Here is a 15,926-nt window from a genome sequence, read left to right as displayed (position 1 = left end):
ATCTACTGTCCCCTTCAAAAGAGTGCGTTACAGTTAAGCAGAAGGACTCACTTTTCCTAGGCAAGAATAATTTAAACACTGTCTTGTTTAATGAATGGAAGAAAATTGACTTTATCTCTTTTAACAGGATTACGAAAGGACAGATAGTAACACTCATGGTCCATTTGGTCTCAAACCAAGGTCAGGTAAGCTGCTGTTCTGTAACATAGCATGATAGAACAGATGTTTATTTCCCAGGCTGGAAGAGACGATAAGGATAGCAGATGCATGAATTGGAATGAATATGAAGAGATGCCACAGTACAGCAATCCACTCAGTGTACTTATCACAAGCACAGTACTGGGAAAGACATAGACAGCTGCTTTGGCAAATGAATAACTGAAAGTTCCCCAAGTTGCACAGTGATTTTTTTTTTTAATTAATTTGAAAAATTTTTTTCCCCACTGATTTATTTTGTGCGTATTTAGTCACTGTCAAAGAACAGGGAAACAGCATGCAATTGTTCTTGACACCTGACGGATGAGGCAGGAAGGTTTCAAGAGAAGCAGATTTTTGTAATTTGTCCTATGAAAGCATGCTTTGAGCAGAGTTTTGCCAGGAGTTTTATGGCTTAGTGCTGTGTTGCACCCTGACTCTTCCAAGACTGCCCTACCCTCATAAGAAACTTGTATTGTCTAAACAATAGACTTTCAGTCCTCTGAAATCTAGGTAGAAATAATACAGGTTTTTTTCAGTTACAGTATTCTTTTGTTTGCAAGTGTCTGAATATTGGATGTCAACAGTGTAAACCATAGTTTGGAAAAGCCACTGTGCAATGGTTTTTCCAGTTAATAACCACTCTTCTCTGTTTTTAAGGGAACAGTCTTCATGCAAATTCATAAAGAAAGAATGATCTCAACTCTTCAGTCTAAATTCATTCAGTGTTTATGGTAGCAAAGTTTGACCTCCTTAATACTAGCAGTTCCGTGAAACTTCTGTGCCAGAGATAGTTTAGTTGCATGTACCAGGACATGCCTGGCTGGACCATTTAGAGGCTTCTGAGTTACCTACATCGTTGGCTGCAGGAAGGTGCAGATTTGATAGGAGGAAGCAGGCTTGTTAAGACTTTCAGCCCATTTTTTCTCAGTGCGGTAGTAGGCTTCCTAGGAGCCACTCACTGCCAGTGTGTGTCTGTAAAACAGCAGCACCCCTTTCACTTAGTTCTAGGAATGTGAATGGCATTTTGTTTCTTAGTTACAAGCCAAAATCTTTGTGGATTTAGATGCTTCCATAGATACTGTTGGTAACGTACAATTATATTTTTCTATACACAAACTACATGCTCTCATAATGTATAAATTCAGGGCAGTGATTTCAAGATTATCTATAAAATTTCCTGTTATTTTTGATTGTTAGATCTTATGCTAAAATCCAAACTATTAGAAACAATATAGAAAGTTCTAAAGGTGTAAGTATTGATTTTTGTTGTTGTTCAAAAGCATGGGGTAAAATACTTAAGGATATAGTCGTATTGCTACAGAAGTGTTTTTATTTGCCAGTGTTCTATAAAATAATAGAATTGTCACTTGAAGGCTTTCTGACCGTGAAGAATAGTAAAGTGAATGTCTGAACTTTTAGATGAGACACTTCATATTTTTCAATTAGTTCTTTAATAAGCAATCACTGTGTCTCTGCATATGCACAACTAACATGCGCATATGTGTGAGTGTGTGTGTATATATATATATATAAGTCTTTTACTGTAAGTTATATCAGGAAGTTCTGTCTCTTTTTTACTCTCCATAAAGACCTTATACTTGATTAAAAGTAAAACACAATGAAAATACTTTCAAATCCAGACTGCAAAATATGCTTGGAGAATTGCAAATGCAGTTGTATATCTTAAACAGATATTTGAATATTGAAGTCAATTCTATCTCCATATTTTCTAGTTATCCATTTGCACTTAAGTAAGATGATCTGTGTATTTTATTTGAAAGATAAATTTCATAGCATCTTTTACATCAGGATACTTAAATATATTTGTTCTGAAAAGTTCTGCAGCTTTTTTCCCATTTTTATCCTTGGTGGCAGGTTTTTAGTCATTGCATTTTTAAAATCTGAATTCTGAAAACTAACTTCATTAATGTTTAATAGCTTTCAGCCGTGCATCACGTCAGGACTATGGTGCAGTGGACCCTGGATTTACAATGAGGAGGAAAATGGAGCATTTAAGGGAAGAAAGGGAACAAATAAGACAGCTTCGTAATGTATGTACCATTATTTACTATATGAGTGCAGTGCATTTAGTTTGCTCTGTACCACAATTTAGACCTTTATTATAAAGGCCTGCAAATCGTGACAGTTGCACAAGGGCATCTCTGTAGTGATATTTCTTCCTAAGGAGTTTCATGTAACAGGCTACACTGATACTATCTTTGATCCAACCGAAATACCAACCAGGAACTAAATGGGGGTTTTTTTAGCTGAAAAATGAAGTGAAATGAAAAATGAAAATTTTTTTAGGTTTCTGAGGTTTTAGGTTTTTCTAGGGAGACAATATGTCTGCTTGTGTTTGCTGCTGTTTGACCTGAGATTTGAAGGAAGATAGTCATATTCTTCTGAATAGCCAAATGCTTTTTGAATATAGAAAGTTGCTACAAGTTATACAATACTGAATGGGACCTACATTTCAGAGTTCCAGTAAGTTGTTTTCTCTATAGTTCTGTTCTCAAGATATTTAACAGTTATAGTTAACTGTGAATCATAGCTGCTCTGCTTTCCAGGGCAGTACTAGTTCTAATTTGGGGTGTGACTTCTATGAAGACTGTTTCTGTATTTGTCCGTTTTACTTTGCACTTTACTGAGCAGTGAAGGCTTGTTGCTGGTGTGGGGAAAAAACATTCCCTGCTTCCCTTCTCTGTTTTGCAACACAAGTGTGGGCACTTCTTGGCCACCCTTTCTTCAGCTATTTAACTGTCATCTGCATGAGTGAAATGGCCATGCCCAAAGTGGTTGTGTTCCCCTCTTTCTTTTTTTTCTCCTTCTCCTAGTAAAATTGTGTATGATTTCAACCCACAAATTCTGCACACTAACAGCTAATGAGGTATTCACCCTGACATTTGTGTCCTTAAATTCTGTGCTTTCCTATTATGAGTAGTGAGTTCATCATATGGGTTTGAGAGCTATGTATCATGGTAGTTGTTGGCTGAATGTCTTAATGTATGTGGCTGTCTCATAAAAAACAAACAAAAAAAAAAAACAAGCAAAGGGAATGTAAAGTTGATGATAAAGAGAAAAGGATATCTGTACTCAGTAAAGTGTGATTTGACTCCATTTACTTCACTTTAGTATCAAAATGTCCCTTTTAAACTGAATGCTTCAAAATACCCTGGATTTAAAATTGAAAATTAGCTAATGCTGAAAGTAACTTACTTATGGACTTCTTAATAGAATCTTGAATCAAGGTTAAAAGTAATTTTGCCAGATGACATTGGAGCAGCATTGATGGATGGAGTAGTTCTTTGCCATTTAGCCAATCACATAAGGCCACGTTCTGTTGCCAGCATTCATGTACCGTCGCCAGCAGTGGTAAGTCATTTATCTCACTTTTGTTGCATCTTGTGTGAAAACAAGCTTTTGAATTTCAATACTAAAACTTCATTAATCTTCTTTAACTTTTTAATTGGCTACATTCCTCACTTTGATTTTTCTGCAAGAAGCATTAAGCAAGGCTCAGAAGTTTAGTTTAAGAGCTATTTTCATATACTGAGTCTCCATAGAATTTGTTCTGTGTTTTAGCAATTGTAACTGAATTTGCATCAGAAATATACAATACTTCACGAATGTATGATGAAGATCTAACATCCTGTCTTTACAGCCTAAACTCAGTATGGCAAAATGCCGAAGAAATGTTGAAAACTTTCTTGATGCTTGTAAAAAATTGGGCGTTCCACAGGTATACTAACTGCTTTATTGACTTATTATTAAAAACGACAGAAAATGTTAGCAAGATTGGTGTTTTGGGGGGCTTAATTCAGGGAGCAATAGCGATTATAGTACTGACCAGGGAACTTGAAGATATGAAAAGTGCCATTTCTGGCCTGTGACATGAACTTGAGGAAGCTACTTTATGGGTTTCTAGTCAGTTCCTTATAGTAAAAATAATACTGACCTTGTTTAGATGATAATTTATTTTACAAAAGAACTGATGTGAGAGGATGATGTTGTAATATTTGAAAGTCTTGAGTTTAGCAACTTGGTTTGGAATGAATTTCATTGTCTGCCTGGGAAAAACCCTGCAATTACAGAAATATGTAGCCTAACTGATTAGCTATCTTTTTTAGCATGGCTGTAGTTGCAGCCCATTATTCATGCTTCTGTTGCCCAAGTTCATCCTCTTACTTCCCTGGGGGGGGACGGAGGACAGGGACGGTGACTAAAGATCAAATAATTTTCTGCATATTATGAGAGACAAAAAACTCCCTCAACCCTTTTTAGTGGAACAAGAGAATTAGTTCATGGATTTAGAAGCCTAGGTTACTGGTCTGCCACAGCTTCTATCTAGTGTGGAGCCACAGGCCATTCAGAAGTTAGAGATGCTACGATTTACCTCCTGAATTACATGTAACGCCAGCTAGTGCTTGGGAAAATTGTTCAGCTTGTGCTGAATTTTGAAACTGAAGTATGACTTTCTTGGGGAATGGCTCATTACTGAGGATCCAGTTTATCAGCACTTCCAAGTTTTCCCAAGGGAAAAATTGGTAATAAGGCTACAAAACAAGGGAGGGGGGAAGTAGGCCACTGAGCCAACAGTGCCCATCAGCCTGTTTTTCTTGCTCTGCTTATGAAAAGAAACAGAGTCTTTGGCTTTATGAAATTAGCAGTCTTTTATGTGTCTTCTGATGTTGTCATAGTTTAACACTTTCAACAGATCTTAGATATAATTGGTTTCTGAACATTCTGTTACTGTAGAGAACCACATGCAAAATTTAAGGCCAAAGACATTTTCTATGCAAGTGTCCTAGTGATGTATGTGTGACTTCAGAGAGAATGCGTTTGTTACCTGCCTTTGGGGAAAAAAAAGAATGAAGCTTGATACACGTACTGCTTTATTTTGCAGGAGAGACTTTGCTTGCCTCATCACATTCTGGAGGAAAGGGGTCTGGTGAAGGTTGGCCTCACAGTTCAAGCTCTGCTTGAATTGCCTACATTGAAAGTATCTCAGCTTTCCTCCATGTGACGTGACTTCTTCGAAGCTAGACAACTTACCATTCGATCTGTTGATCTGTATTGCTCTGAGGCAGTTCAGCTTCCTACATGGGAACATCCAAGCCATCAAAAACTAATATCTGCCCAGATGCTGTAGAGAGCCTTACTTTGGAGTTGTACATGAAAACCTTGGAGTCAGCTGACAGTTAAAAGAACATAATTATTCTTTTTTTTTCTTTTTGTAATTGGATGCACAAAGAGATGGTGGTAGCATCAGTTTCTCTTTCCAGTTAATTTAAGTTAAAAGCTGCCATTTAACATCTCACAGTGTTACAGTTAAATGCTGGATTTCTTTTCCTACGTTGAAAATGGTGTTTGAATTATTTTAGAAGTATAAAGCACATTACCACCACTCCCCCCTGCCCCTTTACTCTTTCAAGTCAATCATTTGATTTCCTTTACTCTTTCAAGTCAATCATTTGATTTAAAGGTGAGACAAAAATGTAGCCATGGTATGATGGTAAAAATGCGAGCGACTGATCACTTGTAATCCACTTTCACTCTCTCAGAAAGCTTAATATTTGTGTTCTTTATTTTTTGCACTCCTGATTGTAACTTACACACTTCTAACATTGCCAGTATTTAGTCTGAGTGTATGGTGATTACACAAAACAGTGTATAATGGGAAAAGGACACATTTTACTGAGTTTTTTCCAGTCTTCTAGGTTGGTGCCAAATATTTTTTTCAGTTGTACTGTAGATTGTTTACATGTGAAGTGCCTGTGTAATTGATAACTCTTAATAGTCTTAAACATTTTTGAAATTTCTTTGTTTAAAATAGATAAAATGGAAATTTTAAAATATTTTAATAGGTTTTTGTAAAATCAGTATGTGAAGATTTAAGTAATACTTCACATTTTTGATGTTGGGTGTTTTAAGTTTGTTGCACAATTTAATTGGTTATTTTGTTGTCTAATAATTAGAAAATACTGTAAATACTTTTTATTTATGATATTTAATTTGATAATACCTAATCACTTTTGGTTTAATGTATTATTGGACAAAAAAAAGTTGTCTACTTTTCTTTGTTTGGGACAAACAAATATACATGGTGAGTACGACATGAGGACTAGTGATGCATACAGAGTAGTTTAGGACATTTTGATAAAACTGCCAAAATCTCAGGTTTACGCTGTGACTTTCAGGATTTTGTGTAATATTGCTCCTGATCTCACATTACGTTTTTACAACAGGTTTATCCATAATTTAGTTGGGAAATATCAATGTTTATCTTTTTTAGTGTTTATGGGATTTATTGTGTAATTTACACAAGTGTGGCATAGCACACAAATCAGTTTGTACAAATGTCACTGTGCTGAGACATTAGATTTTTCTGGATAAATGTGAAAAAGAAAAATTTCCACTGTGGTGGTTTTTTGAAACGTAGGAGTTTATGCATTTGTTTGCTTCCGCACAAATTCTCGGTGTTTTGAGAACATTCTGAAACCATACACAGTTGAGTTCTCTTGTCCCAACAAGTTGCAAATAATTTCATAATTTTAGTAATAAATCTGTTTGCATTAGTTTGTTCTTCATGAATAGGTAGCTCAATTAATAAAAAAAAAAAAGGTTCTCACTGTCACAGATTTTCTGTTTCAGGCTAAGTTGATTTTGATTGAGGGATATGTTTGCCAAGCATGTAACAAGATTTGATTCTGTTCTTTCCAACTGATCAAGACCCCACGTAATATAATTCATAACAGAATGAGGGAGGGGTATCGTTTACTCCTTACTTCATTTACTATAGTCCTTAAAATCAATAGCTGAAAGGAAAAGTAACCTCTTTCTGATGACAAGACTTTAAAAAAAAAAAAAAGATAAATTATTTTTAAATCCATCGCAACAAGCTGATTCATGTGTAATAGTTAAAAACCACTATTGTTTTTATAGTATTTTCTTAAAATGCAGCTCATGGAGAAGCTGGTGTAAAACTTAATTTGCAAAGTCCTAGATATAAATCTTAGGTTACATAAATAGTTGTTTAAGGAAACTGGATTGCTTTGACCTTTGAAGTACAGTATTTCAAATCTCTCTGGTTTTTAAATCATTCACGTAATACTCATTTTAACAACTTCAATCTCTATTTTTCATTAAAGACTGTATCTGAAAAGTCATGCTAAGACTAAAATGATAAAGTAATATAATTCCTTGAGCAAAATGCTTGTTTGCTACATTTGAAGAACACAACCATTCAAAAAAAAAAAAAAAGTTGGTCTTTCAATTCCTTGCTAAGATATTGACAACAACAACAAAGTTCTATTTTGGTATGTTAGCCATAGAATTGCTAACTGTAAATTGTCACTTTCAGTTATCAGGCTTAAACTGATCTACACTACTATTTCATTGTCATATTTAAAGATGTTTTCTGATCTTAAAGTAACTTTTTTCCTACTATAACTGAATTTATAAAGTTATATCACAGTGTAAACATTAAGAATTCCCTTGATGTAGCATGCCAGATGATTACCAGGTTTTTTTAAGCTTAGCTTATTTCCTAAGTAACTTGAAAACTGGATATGAAATTAACATACTCATTTTAAACTGTATCTCTGAAGTTGAAAACTACTAAAATAACTTTTTTTTAAGTACTCTGGAATTCTTCCCCACAAACTTGCTAGAAACAGTCTTACTTTGCCATTCATTGGAAATTATTATGGCCATGTTCATGCTTATGGGGAAGGATAATCGTGACTCTTCCAGGGCTTCCTTTTTAGCATTGCAAAGATTAAGGCCTTCAACTACCCTTAGGAGCAATCTGAGAAAAGTTCCACTGTGCCTGGATGAATCTTTTCTCATCTCTCTTTAGCTGCTTTTACAAATAATAATAATCTAAAGCCTTGCTAAAGTTGGCTGTTCCCGTTGTGATTGGTTTTTTTAGGAGTAACTGCAAAAAAGATGCTAAAAAAGTTTTGAGTTTTAATTTTAAAGCAGCCCATGGAAATTGCTGCTGCCTGCCCTGTACAAGAATTTGCCTACTATTCCCTTTCTCCCTTTCCATTTGATTCCCAGCATCTTCTTACTTATTTTTGTTTGTTCACAGATCTAGTGACTTGACATTGTTCATTACTGTATGCCACTTTCCTCCTTCCTCTTTACTTTTTTTAAAGAAAATGCTCCAATGACACTGGTGACTTCTGAGATTCCAGAATCCCTGCTCCCAACATTTAGTATGTTTGAGAGATCCTTTCCTATTTTTAGGATGCAATGTCGTTACTTAATACTCGGTACAGCTGATAGGATGGTTAAAAGCAGAGGCCTGCCCAATTCCTATAGTAGTTGCTCAGTTTTTACTTTGGATGTGAAGAGGAGTCAAGCTTTAGGAAACTGCATTAAGTTTTCCTAATAAATTTAAGAGTTAACTAGGGTGCTTTTCTTATTGTGAATGCTATACAAAGTTACTACAATAATGTGGTGTGAACCATAAATTACTGAGTGAATCAACATACTGACAGGGCTTCTGGCCTTGTGTGTGTTTTCTATTTTTATGTCATTGGATGTGGTATGTTGCACATGAATGATCTTTCATTTAAGCAATAATGTCCCAGATATTGTGAGATCTTAAAGCAGTGGCATTAGAATAGTTGTAAAGTGTGGTGACTTCCCCCACAGTATCTCAGAAATGCTTTTCATCTATTATATAATACTGCTAATCCAGTGTGCTAGCTGGGGCACTGCTGAGGATGCAGTAAACCATCTATACCCATGTATCTGGAGGCCTTCCAAAATATAAGAACTAAAATATCATAAAAGAGGAATACATTTGAAACAATAAATAACTATGACACAAATAATAAGAATCTCTGGGTAAAATCCTAGCTTCACTGAAGTCAATGCAAGTTTTGCTCTTGACTTCAGTAAGGATTTCACCTTTTTGATTTATGGAACACCCGAGGTGGAGCCCATAGCAAACATGGCTTAAACTTGTTTGACACTAGCAAAGCTTTAGTGTCAAATTCTTGACTAAAAATAGTGACCTCTGGTAAGTCAAAGGAAGCTTTAAAATATTACACTGATTCATTTATTTAATACAAATTTTCTGATATGCCATATACAGTATTAAGATGGTAGGAAAAATTGCTTTGAAGCACAGCTTTCATATTATGGGAAGGTATGTCACCTCAATAAAATTGCAGGTGAGGACTACCATCAGTTTACTGCACTAAAAACTTTATTTCAAATATCTTACCATTTAGCAGCAGTCTTCTCAGATTTTGACATAAATCTGTAGCCAAATTCAAACAAAAAATGAAAAGGCATCTGTTTTCACTAAAACTGAATTTCCATGTCTCTTCTCAGTATTGAAGAGAAGGACCAAGGTCTGACATTTCTTTATTCTGCTGATTTTTTAAATGCTTGTGTGAAAGGTAGTTGTATCTAATACAGCTGCAGTCTGCCTGTTTGTCTCGGAATTGGTCTGTGTACCAATGCAGAGATAAAGCACATTAATAATTCAGCTGAGTTCAACTGAAAGCAACTTGTGGAAGGTTTTAGCACTTTGCTGCAAATAGGAGATGATTTTGTATTGGTAAATCAAATTTCTCTTTTTCATCTCTAAGTCAGGCTAATGTATGTGTTTCTTTCAAGAGGTACATCATATTAAAGTGACCTCTACTTGAAAAACGAAAGCAAATAAACAAAACACCACCCCAACACACAAAAAGCTGGTGAAATATTTCCTGTTTGTAGGTGACTCTTTGGAATTTTAAAAAAGTCTTAAGACCAGGAATGGGAAAGGCAAAGTATAGTTGTCCAAGGAGAGAGTGCTCTGAGTTGATCTCACACTGAATCACTTCACAATGAAAAGCCTTTAATTTTAGTAGAGAAAGAAATGTTTTGTAGCTGCTTCATGGCAAGGGAGGCAGATCCTTAAGTACATGGAGCTTTCCGTAGAGGTTACAATAACAAATTTGGCATGTTTGTTTTCTCAAAGACTATATGTTTTGGATAGCTCTATCCCAGTGCTGCAGAATGCAGAAAACATTGCCCATTCCAAGCCCTGGGTAGGGTACCTAGTTGGTGCCATTTGCACTACCCTCTGGCTTTGTGATGATGAGACTGCAACTTCGGAAGGAAACACCTTGCTTCATGCTGCTGCCTCCTCCTGCATAGGCTGCAGGTTCTTTTAAATACATGTTTGCAGTCTGGATAAAACACTAAGGAAAGCAGTAACTTTACTTGAGAGTAATAGATAAGTAGATGTTTGCCAGTATTTAACTTCTACCCGCAAAGAATGACATAGTGAGACAGAGCAAGCTTGCTCTAGGAACTACAGAACTTCACTGATTGGAAATTGCACCATGGCTCTTAACAGGTTAGTGTGTCACTTGTCCTCTTATGTGAGTAAATCAAAACAGTAGTACTGTTTCTTGTTCCATATGCAACACACTGTGGGATATATGTAATTCACTTACAAATGGAAAGAAAAGCAAACTCTATTTTTTAATTAAGAATTTTATGGCACAGATCTCTTTGGTAAAATAACTATGAAGGTAAAAAAATTATTCTCTTCCTGTGAAGAAAATTTCTGCTGGTCTTGACTGTTAAAATAGAGAACATATGTGATTAACTGAATTTTAGTTTAAACTTGCCACTGCACAGGAACAGTTCTGGTTCCTGTGTTTCTTATATAATAAAATGCCACTTTGCTTTATTTGTCTTTAAGTATTTCACGTAGTACAATTCTGACAGCATTATTTTAAAGTTATGGTTATATGCAGTATTTGTTCCCTCAATGTTTTTGATCTTTTTTTTTTTTTTTAACATGGGAGGCAAAGGGAGGCAAAATTGCTATAAGCTACCTGATTAATTTCTATGGAAGGAATAAAAGTTATTATAAAAATGACATAGTCATTTTTAGTTCAAATGTTTTATAGCTGACTGCATTTTCAAAGAAGAATTTTTAATATGGTTTTTCCATATACATTTAGAATCTAAATTTTAAACAAAACCAAAAAGTCTTTCCAGGACTCCTTTAGTATCTTAGCAAATATTAAAGGAGAATAATAGCTCAAACTGACAGCAAATTTAATTGTTTTGGGAAACTTTCCCTTTTGGCAGTGTTAGGTTTATGGTTGGACTTGATCTTAAAGGTCTTTTCCAACCTAAATGATTCTCTGATTCTATGACTTCAGTGAGACCCGAATGTCCCTCAGTAGTTTTCTAACTGAGCTACAACATGAAGTCAGTGACTTAAAATGAATTCTTGGCACTATGAGGATTTCCTCACTTCTTTAAATGAAATATGGCAAACGTAACCTTTTTTTTTTTCCACAATAGTTTTATGAAGGCAGGTTGTGAAACAGAATATTTGGAAATAATCACAAGGATACCTTTTTGTTTCATTTTTAAATATGAGTGAACCAGTGAAATATTTCCACAACTGCTATATTTGTTTAGGATTTGGTCGTGCCATTCCTGGCATGGGAACTCCCATTGTTCAGTATTAGTATGCTTTCTGGAGCATGTGCAAGATTGTGCTCTTCACATGCAAATGTTAATACAGTTGTGTTTCCTGAATTGATGTGTTACATTAAGCATGGCTGCAACTGTGGGAATTCTTAGCTGCAACTGTTCATGTCTGTTGCAGCAGCAGGTGATGCAAGGCTTTGATTCCCATGAGGGGCATATGCAGGCATTGCAAAAGGGTTGTTTGGTGGATTATGTTGGGAATAATGTGAATAGTTTTTACTATTATGTAATGTGTAGAACAAGGAAAATGTGATTGCTTTACGATTATCATTCTGTTGGTATTCAGTTATTTTATTTCGTAACTCGTGATTATAAAACTCAGAAAATGCAATGTAACCAAATGATCAATATGTAAATGTGTGCAGGACATGACAGAAGTAGTTCTGAGGCACAGCTGGAGAGTGATCATTTACAAATAGATGCTTAAATTGTGTATATATTTGCAACATCTTTGATAGTGCATTTTAATTCATTCTGCGTTTCATATTCTTGTAAAGTACATCTTCCACACTTACGAAGATTGTCTACTTGTACATACTAAGTCTTTTTTCAGGACTTCCATTATTGCTGGAGCTTCCAACATATATGTTTCTTTTGAAAAATGTTCCTACTGTTATTTTTTTGTAAATAGTTTTTTGTATTAAATTTGCATGGATAAACCCCACATTTCTAAAACCAGTGTACATACTCTGTGTATAAAATACAAACTGTTTCATACCTTTCATGCAGTCAAGTTATTCAATTTGATTTCACTTCAGTTTTTATGTATTTGTTGTAAGTAATAAGAATTTGTTGTATGTTCTTTCAAACATTTTTGTTGCAGTTTTGATAGATAAGTGACCTGCCTCATGACATATCAGGAAACATGTTCTTTTATAGTGACAAACAAAAGAAATGTTAACTCTTATTCCAGGGAAATACATGATGCTTTTACATATGAAGCATGTTAGGACTTTGGTTTTGACCAACAGGGACGTAAGTGGTGAGAACACATGAAGATAAAGATGCCTTTACTTGTAGCAGGGTCTTTATATATTTACACACTTCCCTGTCTTACACAATGTGAAAACCACCCAGTGTCTTAGAGCATATGTATCTGGAACAACATAGTTTTTTGAATCTTGCTAATAATAAGCTTAATCCAGTACAGAAACTCCTACTGACAGAGGTGATCTGCTTCCCTTCTGTTCCCTGGATTGGATCTGGCAATAGCACAGATAACCTTGTGTGTGGTTTGCAGTCATTAATTGCTAGATCCAGCATTAGGGAAACAGAACTGCCGGTGTTTGGAGCTGTAGTTAAGTTAGGTTATTCAAATGTAGATTAAAATAGAATTCTATCCAAGGAAATTGATTTTACCTTAATTTCTTTCTGTTTATTTAAAGATCTGGATAATTTTATTATTAGACCTGAATATTGAAACTAAGAATTCTCTTTTGAGAGATGTTTTTCCCTGTGAGACTTTTCATTCTGCACCTGCATGCACCCAGCTGTTCTTTGTTTCCTGATGAAGCACAATTTGGGACTATAAAGCAGAAATTGAGGAACAGCACTACAAAGAAATTGAACACCACCCCTCAACAAAGGCATCTAAACAGTTGGAACTTTTTTTGCAGTTATTGACGAGGGGTTTGTGGTTGAAACGTTCTGTTTTTCAGTTACCAGCTATAAAGAAAACTTTACTATTATGAAAAGGCTTTTCAGGTCTACAAAGGAAATGGTACCATGTGCAGAGGCCTCTGTTCCAGGCTGGACTCCATGAACCATCAGATTCCTGTCTGGCTTTGGTCATCTTCATGGGGAGGGTCACTGTTGAATAAGGAAGTGTTGTAAGCAAAAAAAATCTGCGATTTCTACATGAGATGTATCGAGAGAAATGTAAAATTCATGAAGCTTTGCAGTGTAATTTTTTTATTTGAGCTTGGTACATTTGATCAGGGTGCCATAAGTATGTATCAGCTGTGGATAATATGGTTCAGGCATGGACTCTGTTCACGGGGTCATGAGGTGTTAAAAGTTTTGTAAGTGGCAGGCTCCAGCTATAAACAAAACATAGATAGCTTACTACACCTGCCTCGGTAAAGGTGTCTGCTGCTGGCAGGCTGCATTGATTCCAGCAGGATTTGGGAACTCATGGCACTGAATAAATTTTATAGATCTTTATTGCAGTGCTTCCTCCACCCAGTGATTCTTCATGAGTAGTTCTTAGGTCCATATGGGTCTTGCTGACTGCAGTAACCTTTTCAGATGTCACACTGAGCTTTTTCAGCTTCTATTTCCTAAATCAAAGATGGTGAACTACTGCGAAATAGAACTTTTTTGTTTTCCGTTCAGACTTGAAATCTGCATCTCCCTCCATAGTCTGTCAGATACCTGCAGCGTATGTTCTCATGCTGTATCTGCTTTTACAGTCTCTCTTCAGTGTCCTGCTTACAGACCAGTTGTACATCTTGTTGTCTTCAGCTGATGGTTTGCATTGGTTAAGATTCATTGTTATGACGGTAGCCTTTTAACTTTCCTCTCTGATTAAGACATATCTACACCAGTGGTGGATATAACTACAATGCCCCAGGCTAGCATCACTGTTCTGATTCTTAGTTTGTGGAAACTGAGAGTTTAAAAAAAAAAAAAAAAGAAAAACAACAAAAAAACCCACCTCATCCATTGTTTCACAGAATTCTCCTGTTTCTGGTTCTGTGTTCAAACACATTAATCAGGTCCTCTGAGTGGCTACAAATATCACTCAAATGTCTGTTAGAACCCTTCCAAGAATATTTTTTAAAAAGTTTGAAGTTTAATGTTGCAATGACTTTAGCAGATTAAACCTATTTGCAAAATGTGTATGTAATTATTTGTGGTTTTAATTAGTTAGGCCTCTAATAATGGAAATCTCATGCTAATAATATTCTGATTATATAGCCAAAGAGTAGATTATAATATGAATATCTAGTTTTCACAGCTATAACACATTGCCTTCAGAACTGAATGATGCATAACTCAGCACAATAGCTCATAGCTACTAGTAAGGGCAATATAAGAAGAATTAGAACATGTTAATTTTTCTGAAATTCACAGGTGATTGTTAAAGGTTTGACTTTGTATCATCTTAACATAGTTTTCATTATAGTGGGGAAGTGGAACAACTAGACTGTATGTGGAACCTCTGTAGGTTTTTTATTAGTTAACATTTAAATGTGACAAACTTAACTGGAATACTTGTATTTTTCAGCAACTCAATAAACATCTATCTTTGGAGTATTATAATTGTGGCTTTATTATAATTATTTCATTACCAGAATTCATACAGCTTTTCATATATACATACAAACAGATACAGTGTGTGTGTGTGATCTCTAGATCAATGACAAGTTGGAGAAAAGATAAATGATTTATCCAGAGAAAACCATGTGTTCTGTGTTAGCTGATCCTGTAAGGCCTCTGCTTATATACCTAGTTCTGTTGCACTGTTGATGATAAAGAATAACGTCTTCTACTATATCCATAGGAGACAGAAAAAACAAGTTCATATCTAAGAATGGAACTGTGGGACTGTATCTTGTTGCCACTACCCGAGCACACAACTGTGAAAGCTCATATCAGCATGGGGACTGCAGGAGGCCACCACTTTTTGCATCTTCATCTTGTTATCTGTCCATCCCACTTGCATGTGGCATTGCATTCCTCTGTATATAAGAAAGTCTATTGAAGGTGGTTGTCAGAGGTCTTGGGGCTCACTGCTTTGATGAGTTTAAGGTGCAAACCTTCCAGAGGATCATCTCCCTTACTCTCATCCTTTCACAGGAGTTGGCCCCAGTGCCAGTGAAAAATTGTCTCATTAAATGGTATACTACTAGTTTTATCTTCCATAAAACTGTCAGTTAGAGCTACCTTACATTTCCTGCTCTTCAGCATTCCAGAGAGGTTCATTGCTTTTTTTCTCCTAACGCATTTACGGATATTTTTCTGCTCCAAAGTTGCTGGGTTTTTGAAATCCTGTTGCAGCTTGAGTGAGAAATATGTTAAGTGTAAATGTTAATTTGTTAAGACTGTGACATTTCAGATAGGTAGGAATTCATGAGCTTATGAGACATTGTTCATTTCAGCCACTTGATCTCCAGAATCTCCTGTTCTCCTATAATCAGAAGACGACAAAAAAAAAAGTAAAGCAACAGCTAACACTATGCTTCCTAGCATAAGCTTCCAAGTGC

At 35.5% G+C, this 15,926-nt stretch overlaps 1 protein-coding gene across 4 annotated transcripts in view; it reads left to right on the top strand.

Annotated features, from left to right (window-relative positions):
* Window positions 1–14,982, top strand: part of LRCH2 (leucine rich repeats and calponin homology domain containing 2) — a 57,693-nt gene extending 42,711 nt beyond the window's left edge. For all 4 annotated transcript variants that reach the window (XM_052813235.1, XM_052813234.1, XM_052813237.1 and 1 more), the window contains 5 exons: window positions 128–185; window positions 2,137–2,249; window positions 3,433–3,570; window positions 3,860–3,937; window positions 5,102–14,982. In XM_052813235.1, coding sequence (XP_052669195.1) covers window positions 128–185; window positions 2,137–2,249; window positions 3,433–3,570; window positions 3,860–3,937; window positions 5,102–5,221 — 507 coding nt within the window. In that variant the 3' untranslated portion in view covers window positions 5,222–14,982. The remainder of the gene's footprint in view (window positions 1–127; window positions 186–2,136; window positions 2,250–3,432; window positions 3,571–3,859; window positions 3,938–5,101) is intronic.
* Window positions 14,983–15,926: the final 944 nt, after the last annotated feature.

Source organism: Harpia harpyja, chromosome 18 (assembly GCF_026419915.1).
Source record: "Harpia harpyja isolate bHarHar1 chromosome 18, bHarHar1 primary haplotype, whole genome shotgun sequence".
In the NCBI taxonomy this organism is placed as follows: Eukaryota; Metazoa; Chordata; class Aves; order Accipitriformes; family Accipitridae; genus Harpia; species Harpia harpyja.
This window is presented reverse-complemented; position numbering and strand designations above follow the sequence as displayed.